The 13888-nt window shown below is 43.2% G+C and overlaps 1 protein-coding gene across 3 annotated transcripts in view; it reads right to left on the reverse strand.

Annotated features, from left to right (window-relative positions):
* F8 (coagulation factor VIII) overlaps positions 1-13888 on the reverse strand; it is a 90226-nt gene that overhangs the window by 57632 nt on the left and 18706 nt on the right. For all 3 annotated transcript variants that reach the window (XM_079765226.1, XM_079765225.1, XM_079765224.1), the window contains 6 exons: positions 10919-11040; positions 9891-10013; positions 7211-7423; positions 4402-4461; positions 3305-3421; positions 69-290 (listed from right to left, as the gene is read on the reverse strand). In XM_079765226.1, coding sequence (XP_079621352.1) covers positions 69-290; positions 3305-3421; positions 4402-4461; positions 7211-7423; positions 9891-10013; positions 10919-11040 — 857 coding nt within the window. The remainder of the gene's footprint in view (positions 1-68; positions 291-3304; positions 3422-4401; positions 4462-7210; positions 7424-9890; positions 10014-10918; positions 11041-13888) is intronic.

Consider the following 13888-nt stretch of genomic DNA (forward strand, 5'->3'; position numbering starts at 1 on the left):
CAGAAAATTTAATTAAAATAAGAGCTGGATACTTATCATGCTAGTTTTTTAAGATCCACAAATATTACCATGTTGGTGCGAAGAGATATGGCAAAACAGTAGAAACTGGCCAAGGTCCATCAGGTGTGTCTGAGCAGTAAGGAAAGTTATTGGTGAGATCTCCAAGGAGGCCTGTCGATGGTTCCTCAAAAGAAATGTGTGACCTTCAAGGAAAATTGAGTGCACTTCGGGGGTGGTGCCCATTCCAATCACATGCCAATAGACCAATTTCTTGTGACATCCAATCAGACCTGTAGAGTTGGAATAAGATAGCTATGGTCATGAAGTAGAGAAATTGAAATGGAAAACATTTTCTAAGATAAGATGAACAGCCTGGCTGGTGTGGCTCAGTGGTTGAGCGTCGACCTATGAACCAGTAGGTCACAGTTCAATTCCCAGTCAGGGCACATGCCTGGGTTGCGGGCTCAGCCAATGATTCTCTCATCATTGATGTTTCTCTCTCTCCCTCCCTCCTCATTCCTCTTTGAAATCAATAAAAATATTTTAAAAAGAATAGGATGAACAAATTGACCTTATACATTTTATTATCTTGACTTGAAACCAAACTTTCTAAGGACTCTGGGGTACGGTGAAAGCAACAGCTCTTGCCAGAGTCACGAATGATTGTCATGCTGCTAATTCCAATGGGTATTTTTTAGTCTTCATTTGCACCTGCTGACCATTCATTCCTTCTTGTGATTCTCTCCTCCACTGGCCTCTATGCCAACACCTCTCTGGGTTTTGTTCCCCTGTTGCTTAGACTGCTTCTTCTTCTGTCTCCTTCCCTGATCCCTACTTCTCTACTCACCCATTAAATGACAGATCACCTCAGTGCTCAGCTTTAGGCCTTATTCTCTTGTTGATCAATATTTTCTCCCAGATCAATATCATCCATTCTCATGGTGTTAATGATCATCAACAAGATAATAAAATTTATAAGGTCAATTGGTTCATCCTATGCCTTCCTTCTCTGATCCCTTCTCTGATCCCTGTTTCAGACCTCTCCCATAACTCCAGACTCATGCAATCGCCTTTTCAATATCTTCACCTGGATATTTCATAAAACCCACATATCCAAAATCAAATTTGAGATCTTTATTACCTCATCTTCTTTCAGAGCCTCATTTCAGTGATTGGTACTATCCTGCATTCAATCATGTGAGTTATTACTGTCTTCATTCTCACTTCTCACATCCAATCTAACACCAATTATGACAATGTGATTAATAACACTAATATTTACTGAGCACTTTTTTATTTCAAGCACTGTCCAAAGTCTTTTCCAAGTTTTAACTCATTCACTCCTTACAATAACCCTATGAATATAGAAATTACTATCATCACCCTTCCCTTAGAGGAGAGAAAACTCATGTCCAGGGAGGTTCATTAACTTGCTCAAATTTGAACCCAAGCAGCTGTATGTTTAGATATCATACTAGGGCATAGCTGTTTTCTATTTTGGCTCCTGGAGATTTCAAATATACCTGTTTTTTACTATCATTACTACCCCAACTATCTTAAGCCAAACTAGCTACCATTATCTCTTACCTGAACCACTGGAATAGCTTCGTTACAGGTCTTCCCACATCTAGTCCAAGCTTTTCACTCACAAGGAAACTTATGTGGTATGTTTGCATTTCAGATCTGATTGTAGTATGCTTCAGCCCCAAACCATTCAGTGACTCCCATTTCATATAGAATCAAGTCCAAACTCTCTAGGAAGGCCTAGAAATCCCCGAATGGCTGGATCTTTGTACTTCTCCAGTCTCATCTCACATCACCTCATTTCCCTATTCCCAATCTTGTTTCAACGCTCAATTTAAATGGCACTTCCTTAGGGAAGCCTTCTCTGATCCCATCTAGATCAGTTTCCTTTATTATATGTTCACATAAGATTATGTAATTTTCCTTCAGAGCAATTCTTGGTTTGTAATTTTGTGTTTATTATTATGATTATATGATTACAACATGTCTATTATGCTACTAGAGGCCCAGTGCATGAATTCGTGCACAGGTGGGGTCCGGCTGACCTGCCCCACTTGGGGCCGATCAGGCAGGCCAGCCAGGGGGAGGGGCCGTGGGTGGTTGGCTGGCCTGCCCTGCTCCCGATGGGTGGGGGTGGGTCAATTGGGGGCGGGGCCAGTTGGGGCAAGGGGCTGTGGGCAATTGGCTGGCCGGCCCCACCCCAGATCGGGATGGGGGGGCTTATCATGGGTGGAGCCAGCCAGGGAGAGGGGCCGCAGGCAGTTGGCCAGCTGGCCCCACCCCCTGGCCAAACACCCGGTCAAAGGGACAATTTGCATATTAGCCTTTTATATATAGGATACGCTATATGAGAGCAGGGACTTGCACGATTTGAAAATTCTTTTCTAATTCTAAAATCATGTGTATTCATGATAGAATTATTGGAACTACAGTAAAGAATTAAGAAACTACCTGTCCTTGTCCTTTATTATTTTCTTGTGTTTCTAAATTTTCCATTTTCCTCTTTCTTGGCTTACATTCTAGTTTTACTTAATACATCTTCAATGGCTTCTAAGGGCTACCATTTCTAAAAATGTCTTTATTCTTCCCCCAATGCTGATTTATAGTTTGGCTATGAACTCTAGGTTGAAAACGACTTTTACCTTAGAACTTTAAAGTACTGCTTCATTATATTGCCAATCTAATTCTCATGTCTTTGTATGTGACTGTTTCTCCCAGGTCTCTGTGTTCTCGGAATTCCACAATAATAATTTTGTGTTGGGACCTTTTTTATTTATTTATCCTGATGTGAAATTTTAATACAAAGACTCAAATCTTTTTATTCTTAACACATTCCTTTAATTTTTAAAATCCATATTTAAACATATTCTTAATCTTTTTTTTGGTTTTATTTTCTGAGAGATTTTTTTCTATTCGACCTATTTTCTATTTTGGCCATTGTAGTCCTAATTTTGTGAGCATATTCATGTTTTGATTACTTTTTCATAGAACCCTATTATTACTTTATTAATGCAGGATCTTGTTGAATCTTTAAAAAATATATATATATATTGATTTCAGAGAGGAAGGGAGTGGGAGAGATAGAAACGTCAATGATGAGAGAGAATCATTGATGAGCTGCCTTCTGCACACCCCCTACTGGGGATCAAGCCTTCAACCTGGGCATATGCCCTTGGCTGGAATCGAACCCAGGACCCTTCAATCTGCAGGCCAACACTCTATTCACTGAGCCAAACCAGCTAGGATGAACCTGAGGATTCTTCAGCGAGTGTGTACATACCTGGAAGAGACCGGTTTACATAGCCATTGATTGTGTGCATTTCAGTCCGGGGCCGAGCAGATGCAGGATCCGTAGCCTGTGTGGAGGACTCATATGTTTCCGAATGCCAACTTTTTCCTGATGAGAGAGGATGCAAATGTAGGGCCAACTGACCCTCCTTTTCTTCTTCCCTCTCTCCTTAAGCATTTTTTTCTTTTTTAAAAAAATATATTTTTATTGATTTCAGAAGGGAAGGAGAGAGAGAGAGAGAGAGAGAGAGAGAGAGAGAGAGAGAGAGAGATAAAAACATCAATGACGAGAGAGAACATTGATTTCCAGTCAGGGCACATGCCCGGGGTGCAGGAGGCGGCTGACCAATGATTCTCTCTCATTGTTCATGTTTCTATATCTCTCTTCTTCTCCCTTCCTCTCTGAAATCAATCAAAATAAAGAAATAAGTAAGTAAATAAATAAAAGTTAAGAGGTGAAGATAAAAGAAGGTATATTCATTGAAGCAGAGAGTAGAATGGTGGTTTCCAAGAGCTGGGGTGGGGAAATGGGGCGATATTAGTCAAGGGTACAAACTTTCAGTTTTAAAATGAATAAGTTCTGGGGATATAAAGTACAGGCATGATAATCATAGTTACTATGAGTGTGCTGAACACTGGGAATATGCTAAGAGAGTAGATTTCACGTACACTTGTCACACACAAATGGTCACTGTGAGGAGATGGATGTTAATTAGCTTGACTGTAGTTAACTATTTCACTATATATATGTATGTAAAATCATCACCTTAAATATATACAATGTACAATTTTTACTAAAATTTTCTTAAGCAAAAAGTCCTTGTTTGTGGATTTAATTAGAGGGATTAGGCTAACCTGTGACCCAGCTCCTGTATCTTCTTACCTCAGCTGCCAATGAAACCAAGGGTGCATTTAGGGGTGGGGATTCACTGTCATTTCCACCTCCTTCATTTCTGAACAGTAAAGTAATTTATGATCTTTCTAGAGTCACTTCCTCTGGACAATAGCAGCTCTCATCTCAAGTACCAGAATAAATTAATGTATTTGCTTTCTTTCAGGAGTTCAAAATTCAGAGTGCAGCTCACTAACCTTCATCAAACACAGCAAAAAGTAGTACAAATTCGTGTGTCCTTTCTTTGGCCAGACTCCCTGCAAAAGAAGCAAAGGCATTCATTGTCTATTGAAAATCCTTTCCCAGCAATTTGACACTAGGAGGAGACATTACTTCATCAACAGCCTGAGAGTAGCACAGATGTAGTCCTTTGCCTCTTGTTAACTTTACCATAACATCATTTCTTTGGTGTGAGGTCTCCTATACCAATGCTTCTAAAACTATTTGGGTGCTCGCTTCGGCAGCACATATACTAAAATTGGAATGATACAGAGAAGATTAGCATGGCCCCTGCGCAAGGATGACATGCAAAGTCGTGAAGTGTTCCATATTTAAAAACAAACAAACAACTATTTGGGGTAAAGAACCTTTTTCCCCCCACAAATTTCAAATTTGTTGCAGACCACAACTTTTGTAAAATGTAATAAAAATGAATTACTAGCCCAGCCGGCATGGGTCAGTGGTTGAGCATTGACCTATGAACCAAGAGGTTGTGGTTCGATTCCTGGTTAGGGCACATGCCTGGGGTTGCAGGCTCCATCCCCAATGTGAGGTGGAGAGAGATTAACCAAAGAATTTATCTGCATATATGCATTACCTGTGGACACAGACAATAGGGTGGTGAAGGCGTGGGCTGGGGCGGGAACTGGTGGAGGGAGGCAATGGGGGGAAAAAGAGGGACATCTGTAATAATTTCAACAATAAAGATTAAAAATATATATATATTTAAAAAGATATATAAAATACAAGCCCATGTAATAATATTTTATATAGTATATTTTATATAGTATATTATTACAAGCCCATGTAATAATATTTTATATAATAATATTTTATATAGTATATTTTATATAGTATATTCAGAGCAAATATAAGAGAAAAAGAAAAATTACAAAATGTGCCTATAAGTCATTAATATAGAGAATTTCTAGTATGTTTAACATTTTTACTTCTGCAGTTGTAAATAAACAAAAAAGTTGTGAGCAAAATAACAACTGTCTATATTAAAACCTCAGTTACACTTTATTTATTTATTTTTTAAATTGAACTTTTATTTTTTTATATGTTTTTATTGATTTCAGAGAGGAAGGGAGAGGGAGAGAGAGATAGAAACATCAATGATGAGAGAGAATCATTGACTGGCTGCCTCCTGCACACCCCCCACTGGGGACCGAGCCCGCAACCTGGGCATGTGCCCTTGGCCGGAATCGAACCTGGGACCCTTCAGTCCACAGGCCAACGCTTTATCCTCTGAGCCAAACCAGCTAGGGCTCAGTTACACTTTAAATGAACACCATGTACACCAATATTTAGAATTGTTAATGTTAAAAATGAGCTTGCTTCATGCGTTAATGGTTGAATTTGTTGGTTGTCTTTCTTAGCATTGTATTTCTTCATTTGGGGGGAAAGTTTTCTTTGAAGCCTTATTCTGAGTAGGGAGATTTTTGCTTATGATATTCCCCTTTTGTCTCTCTTGTACCCTGGATGCTTGGAAAGTAAAAGTTGGACAAAGAAAGTAACTCACCTAGACAAATTTAAAATACAAGCAAAGTTATCTGAAAACACTTTAATTATTTTATTTTTAAAATTATCAAGTAGTGGCCCTAGCCAATTTGGCTCAGTGGATAGAGCATTGGCCTATGGAATGAAGGGTCCTGGGTTTGATTCCGGTCAAGGACATGTACCTCGGCTGCAGGCTTGATCCCTGGCCCCTGTCAGGGCATGTGCAGGAGGCAACCAATTCATGTGTCTCTCTCATATTATTGTTTCTCTCTCCGTCTCTCCCCGTGCCTTCCACTCTCTCGAAAAATCAATGGAAAAAAACCCTCAGGTGAGGATTAACAACAAAAACAAAACAAAAAGTGCATTGTGGCAACATAGGATGAACACCTGTTCCTCTAGGAAACTAGATTACGTTCCTTTACACGGGCATGATGCTAGGGGAAAGGAACCTCTTTCAGAGTAAAGAACATAAATGTTATCTTTTTTTCTCTTTTTTTAAAAATATATCCTATCTAATAATAGAGTAACATGTAAATTACCATCACTCCGCTACGCCCACGATTGGGCGGCGGGAGGCTGGGGGGCGGGACTTGGGGTGGCCTATCCGGCCATTGAGAGGCACGGATCCGCTACACTGAGGGGGGCTACCCTGCTGTTGAGAGGCGCAGGGGGCGGGACTCCCGGCCCCTGTGCCTCTCAACGGCCAGATCCGCAGCCGCTGAGGGGGCCTGCCGCGGACACCCAGCTGCGCCTCTCAACGGCAGGGTAGCCAGGTGTCCGCGGCAGTCCCCCTCAGCGGCCGTTGAGAGGCCCCCCTCAGCGGCTGCGGACCATCAAAAGTGGGGGAGCTGGGTGCCTGTCTGCTCCGGCACCAGGCCTTTCAGAAGCCTCCACCGAGCCAGAGGCTTCTGCAAGGCCTGGTGCACCAGCGGACAGGAACCCAGCTCCCCTGCGATCGAAAGCAAAAGCGTGTAGGGGACCCTACACGTGCATGGTTCAATCATGCACTGGGCCTCTAGTTTTATTGATAATAGAGAGTTAGAAACATCAGTGAGAGAGAAACATCGATCAGCTGCCTCCTGCACACCTCCTACAGGGGATGTGCCCACAACCAAGGTACATGCCCTTGACTGGAATCGAACCTGGGACCTTTCAGTCCACAGGCCGACGCTCTGTCCACTGAGCCAAACCGGTCAGGGCATAAATGTTATCTTTTATGGATAGACCCAGATGTTTGTATTTCCCTGCTTATTTCCTCTCGATCCTACCTTTCCTTACACCTACCTTCTCTACAAACCAGGAGGGTTCCAATGAGACCTGAATTCAGGTCTTTCACCAGGTCCACATGAGAAAAATAGGAGTAGGTGAGACATGGTGGGTCAGAGGCCATTGGACCATTCTCCTTTAGGACCTCCCAGACATAGGTATGACTTTCACCAGGAATGACTTTATCGTCTTCCTTCTCCCTTTGGCTGGTCTGATCCTCATATTCAGCACCTAAAGCAAGAATGCATAAAATTGTCATTTTTATGCCCTTTGTCCACTCAGGGAAACATATCAAGTGGTTGCCTGGGACTGGGGTTGGGAATGGGGCTTGAACTTGAAAGAGATAACTTCTTTAAGTGTCCTAAAGCTGGATTGTGTTGATGACTGCACAACTGTCTAAATTTACTAAAAGTCATCAAACTACCTTAAATGGGTGAACTTAGTGGTATCTAATTTGTACCTCAATAAAGCTATTTAAAAATGCTATGAGGTAGCTACACACAAAAAGCAATTTGAGATGGATCACAGACCTATATGTGAAGGGTAAAATAATAAAACTTCTAGAGGAAAGCATAGAAGACAACCTTCATGACTTCGGGATAGGCAAATGTCTTAATAAACAGGACACAAAGCTCTAAAATAAAAGAAAAATGTGATAAATTTTTGTGTTTCATTAACTGTTGAATTTCCATGCTTCATTAACTTTAAGAACATGTGTTTATGAAAATAAAATTAAGATAGTAAAAATTCAACCCACAGACTAGAAGACATGCAAATATTTACATGTCATTGGATTTATATTTTGAATATTAAGTACCTCCACAAGTCGATAAGAAAATAATAAACAACTCATTTGTTTTCAGCAGGATAAACACTTAAACACTAGATCAGATACTTTACAAAAGGATATGAGAAAAGTCAACAAACTCATAGAATGATATTCAACATCATCACAAATTTACTTGACAACCGGGGCTCCCCCCAGACTAGTATAAGAAGGTCAGGTGCTTCTTGATTATAACATCCTATATAATAAAACCCTAATATGCAAATCAACCGAATGGTGGAATGACTGGTTGCTATGATGCACACTGACCACCAGGGGGCAGACACTCAATACAGGAGCTGTCCCCTGGTGGTCAGTGTGCTCCCACAGGGGGAGCGTCGCTCAGCCAGAAACCAGGTTCACAGCTGGCGAGCACAGCAGTAGTGGCGGGGAGCCTCTCCTGCCTCTGCGGCAGCACTAAGGACCCCTCGGGGGGATGTCGGCCTGCAGGTGGACATCCCCCAAGGGGTCCCGGACTGCAAGAGGGCACAGGCCAGGCTGAGGGGACCCCCCTCCCCAGTGCAAGAATGTCATGCACCAGGCCTCTAGTAAAAATATAAAGGCTCATGATGGGATTATAAATCACATGGGCATTAGGCCATCACCTGACTGTGTTGTTCTTGGGCAGAACCACTGTAGATGCCCGTGTGAGAAATTAGATAATCAATTTTCCCAAACCTCACCTGGCTTAGAGTACAAGTGCTATATGCTGCACAATTGTGAGAACCCTGGACTCCCTAAAATGCCCCTAGATTTATTTTAAATGCTCCCAAGTAGATAAGCCTCATGGAAATAGCCAGCCCAGCTCTAGCCAGAGCTTGGAATGATTTTTCCTCTATACCACCTGCCCCGTTCTATCTCCTTCCCCCAATCCAGGTCAGCCCTGGCCTCATGAGTGCAACCCAGAAAATTAAGGTCTTCCAATTTCAGAATGAGAAATTGGTCAACATATAAGCACAGTTAGGCTGTACAACATGGAGCATGTGCTCCAATAATTTATTAAGGATTTTCTTGAATCTTCTTGATCTATCTATCTATCTGGACAATATCCTAGTCAATTGTGGCACCCTCTTCATTCTCTTCCTGCATTGTGAAATTAAGAAGAAGATTGTTGAAGTGGGGACCATGGCCAAACAGTTTGTTTGTTTTAACGAGGTCAGCTTGTGCTGCTGCTAGTTGTCTCTCATCCCTGGTGGCATCCATATTTAGAAATGGGGGAAGGGGAAGGAGAGACAATATCTGAAAAGTCAGAATCTAAAAAAGGAGAAGGAAAATTCTGTTTCGACTTTATACCATGAGTCTTGATTCCTCTCTAGTAAGTTTTCTGGGCATAGGAAGGCAGATGAAGTGGGAATTTTAGGATCTGTGGCTTGGATTCCCATGGGAGAAGAGGAGACCAAATAAAAATTTGGGGGATCAGACTAAAATGACAATGTTCTTAACTTCATGAAATAGGCCTAGGTTAGCCTCTTAACTATACTACTCACTGGTTTTATGACCTTATACTCAATACTAGAGGCCCGATGCACGATATTCGTGCAAGAATAGGCCTTCCTTCCCCTGGCTTCACTCCCAGCTGCCTGGGAGCCAGCACGTCCCTGCTCCTGGCCCACCCGGGAGCCAGCAAGTCCTAGCTTCTTTCTGGAGCACTGCTCCTGTAGCTCCGTCCGTTGCCCCCCTTCCCCTCATAGCAGGTGTCATGCTGCTCCACGCCTGCATATGCAAATTAACCATCTTTGTTGGGTTAATTTTCATACTCACTCTGATTGGATGTGGGCATAGCGGAGTGATGGTTAATTTGCATGTTTCCTTTTATTAGGTAAGATTCTTCTACCCCTAGATGACAGGACAATAGGAGGACATTTGACTCACCTTCAGACGCTTTCCAGTAGGAAACACCAACAGCATGAAGACTGACAGCATGCGAAGCCATGTTCTTAAGTGTAATGACCACCGTGTCAGAAACCTCAGCCCGAATGGTAGGACCCAGCAGACCTGCAAGAGTGAAATGGACCCCAAAGGTCACTTGGAGGGTGGCACTCCAGAAAACCTGTTGTTATGAAAGTTATGGTCCAAGTCACAGTGGAGAAGCATGTCCCCGTGGTTACTGATAAAAAGTGGTAGTTAAATGAATGAATGTAGAAACTGCTATCACCAGCTCAACCTTATGATTGTTCTGAGGACACAGTTCTGGCAATTCCTTTAATACATTCATGCATTTAACTAATAGTAGCTGCGTTCCTACTACAGTGTATTCTAGAGACTGTCCTAGGCAGCAGAGATGTAGTGAATAGGACAGATCATGGAGATCACATTTGAGAGACATTAAGCACATAAAAAATAAATAAGCCCAGCCGGTGTGGCCCAATGGTTGAGCAATGACCCATGAACCAAGAGGTCATGGTTGACTTCCAGTCAGGGTACATGCCCAGGTTGCGGGCTCAATCCCCAGTAGGGGGCGTGCAGGAGGCAGCCAATCAATGATTCTTGAATAGGTGGGTTGATATCTCTCTTTAGAATTTGGGGATACTTGTCACCTATAACTTTTAGCAATAATTCTAAGATAGAAAATGTTTCATCTTAACATCTTGTTGCATGCTTATTTGACATCTAAGTGAAGGTATCAAGCAAGCAGTCAGAACTGAAGATATAAACTTAAGATTATTAGCATAGAGATGGTATTTTAAAGCTATGAGACTGAACAAGATCATCTAGGGATTGAAGGCAGAGAGAAAATAAAACAAATGTAGGTCCACGACCCTTGGCACTCTAATATCTACAGTAAAAGCAGAGGAGGAGGGCCCAGCAGAGAAAATTGAAAATATTCACCCAGTCTGTTTCCCCGATAGGTGGTAGTAGATACCCAGTTTTATAATAAACAACCAATACTGTTTTCATACCCATCCATGGTGGCTTGGGCTTGGCAGTGTTGAAAAAGTGATCCGTGAACTCTACAAAGACAGTCTTTTTGTATATGACTGAGGTGTTGAATGGAAAAGATCTTGGCACTTCAGGAGGAAACCTGTGTGAAAAAAAGGAAAAAGTTATATGATAAGTCATAGCCCTAGCCGGGTTGGCTAAGTGGATAGAGCATGGGTCTGCAGACTGAAGAGTTCCAGGTTCAATTCCAGTCAAGGGCACATGCCCAGGTTGTGGGCTCAATCCCCAGTAGGGGGGGCATGCAGGAGGCAGCTGATCAATGATTCTCATCATTCATGTTTCTCTCTCTCTCTCTCTCTCTCTCTCTCTCTCTCTCTCTCTCTCTCCTTTCCTCCCTGAAATCAATACAAATATATTTGAAAAAAAGGTAACTCATAAAATTGATACCCATACAGTGCATCATTTAAAAAATCATTTGCCAAAGCAATAACTACAGCATCGTTCAATTTCATCTCTATAACAGACTATAACTTTTATCTAAGTACCTTGCATTCAAATTTTGTCAGTATGTACCTAAAATTATACTTTCCTTCATAAAGATACCAGAAATAAGGGATACATCAGAGAAAACGACCTTCCAATGAAGACTATGTATATTGAGACCTAAAGGTGCCAGGAGCTGTAATTTAGAGTCAATTCTCCATTAACACTAATTATTTCTTAAAATATATCTTTATTGCTTTCAGAGAAGAAAGGACAGGGTGAGAGAGAAAGAGAAATATCAATGATGAAAGAGAATCATTGATTGGCTGCCTCCTGCACATCCCACCCTGGGGATTGAGCCTGCAACCAAGCATGTGCCCTGATGGGGAATCGAACTGTGACCTCCTGGTTCATAGGTCGATGTTCAACCACTGAGCGATGCCGGCTGAACAAATGCTCATTCTTGTCTCCAGTCAAATACTCCCAACTATCCATTTATTTGTGGATCAGCTACTAAATCAGAAATCTTATAATTAATTACATAAATGTTCCCAACATATTTCCTATGCCTAAAGGATAAAACTCTTTTAGGTGAAGGCTGGTTCCCAAAACCTTTTTCTCTCTCCCTACCTGACAAGCTAGGTTGTTGTTTCTTGAGGCCCAGTAGTCAAAAGGACCAATGCGAATCCTAGTGAAGGCCCCCATGAATTGGTAGAAAATACCAAGTGGTTGAGGTGATTATTTCCATGCACTAGTTTTCATCTGCTAATTATTTTTGCACCCCAGGGAGTGTTTCTGCAGTTTTCTTTATGCCATAGAGAGCCTCTCCTGGATTATGCTTCTGGACATCTAACTCTTATCTCTCACCACATTTTACCCACTGGTTTTGTTTCAACAATCAAGGGACTATAGGCACAGGCATGGACATTTCGGGAATGAATATTCATGTGGAGAAAGCAAGGTTCTTGCCCTGGGAGAAACTTTTCACGTGTAGATCCTGGTCTTCAAACCTTGATCAGTCAAAAAAAAAAAAATTGAGCACTCACTCCCCCTACAGATGTATAGTCATTCACTTATAAACCATACTAGAGGCCCGGTGCACGAATTTGTGCATGGGTAGGGTCCCTCGGCATGGCCAGTGATCGGGGCCATCAGGGCCATCAGGGCCGTCTCGCTCAGTCCCAATCAGGGCCAATGGGGGCTGGCCAGCCAGGGGGAGGGACGGCGGGAGGTTGGCTGGTGGTGGGAGGTTGGTTGTGGGAGTGCACTGACCACCAGGGGGCAGCTCCTGCGTTGAGCATCTGCCCTCTGGTGGTCAGTGCATGTCATAGCGACTGGTTGACCGGTCGTTCGGTCAACCGGTCGTAATGGTCACTTAGGCTTTTATATGAAGAGATACTACATGCCACTGTGCCATCATAAAACACATGCTAGAAATAAATACGAAAGAAGAGAGGTTTTTAAAGATATATAATTACACTAGAGGCCTGGTGCATGAAATTTGTACACTGGGGGGTGGTGTCCCTCAGCCAAGCCTGCACCCTCTCCAATCTGGGACCCCTCAGGGGATGTCCGACTGCCGGTTTAGGTCTGATCCCGCAGTCAGATATCCCTCTCATAATCTGGGACTGCTGGCTCCCAACCGCTCGCCTGCCTGCCTGCCTGATTGCCCCTAACCACTCCCCTGCCAGCCTGATCGACACCTAACTGCTTCCCTGCCGGCCCGGTCGCCCCCAACTGCCCTCCCCTGCCGACCCAGTCGCCCCTAATGGCCCTCCCCTGCTGGCCCGATAACCCTTAACTACCCTCCCCTACAGACCCAGTCACCCCCAACTGCCCTCCCCTGCAGGCATGATCCCCCTCGACTGCCCTCCCCTGCAGGCCTGATCCCCCCCCAACTGCCCTCCCCTGCTGGCCTGGTTGCCTCTAATTTCCCTCCCCTGCCGGCCTGGTCCCCCCCCAACTGCTCTCCCTCTACTGCATGTCCGGTCGTCCACAAGTGCCCTCCCCTGCCAGACATCTTGTGGTGGCCATCTTGTGACCACATAGGGGTGGCCATCTTGTGACCACATGGGGGCGGCCATCTTGTGCAAGGGCATGATGGTCAATTTGCATATTACTTTTTTATTATATGGGATGTGGAGTGGGTATTGTTTCTGATGTCTTGTTGACTCTCAAGGGCTTATGAAAAGCAGGAAATATGCCTGGCCGGTGTGGCTCAGTGATTGAGCATTGACCTATGAATCAGGAGGTCAAAGTTCGATTCCTGGTCAGGGCACATGCCTGGGTTGTGGGCTCAATCCCCAGTGTGAGGACAACACACTGCAGGAAGCAGCTGATCAATGATTCTCTCTCATCATTGATGATTCTATCCTTCTCTCCCTCTCCTTTTATCTCTGAAATCCATAAAAATATATATGTGTGTGTGTAAGAAAAGTGGGAGATGTGATGGAAGGAGGACAACATAAATAAATGGTGATACACTTGGTATGTGATACCACTGAAGA

The sequence above is a fragment of the Cnephaeus nilssonii genome, assembly GCF_951640355.1.
Source record: "Cnephaeus nilssonii genome assembly, chromosome: X".
In the NCBI taxonomy this organism is placed as follows: Eukaryota; Metazoa; Chordata; class Mammalia; order Chiroptera; family Vespertilionidae; genus Cnephaeus; species Cnephaeus nilssonii.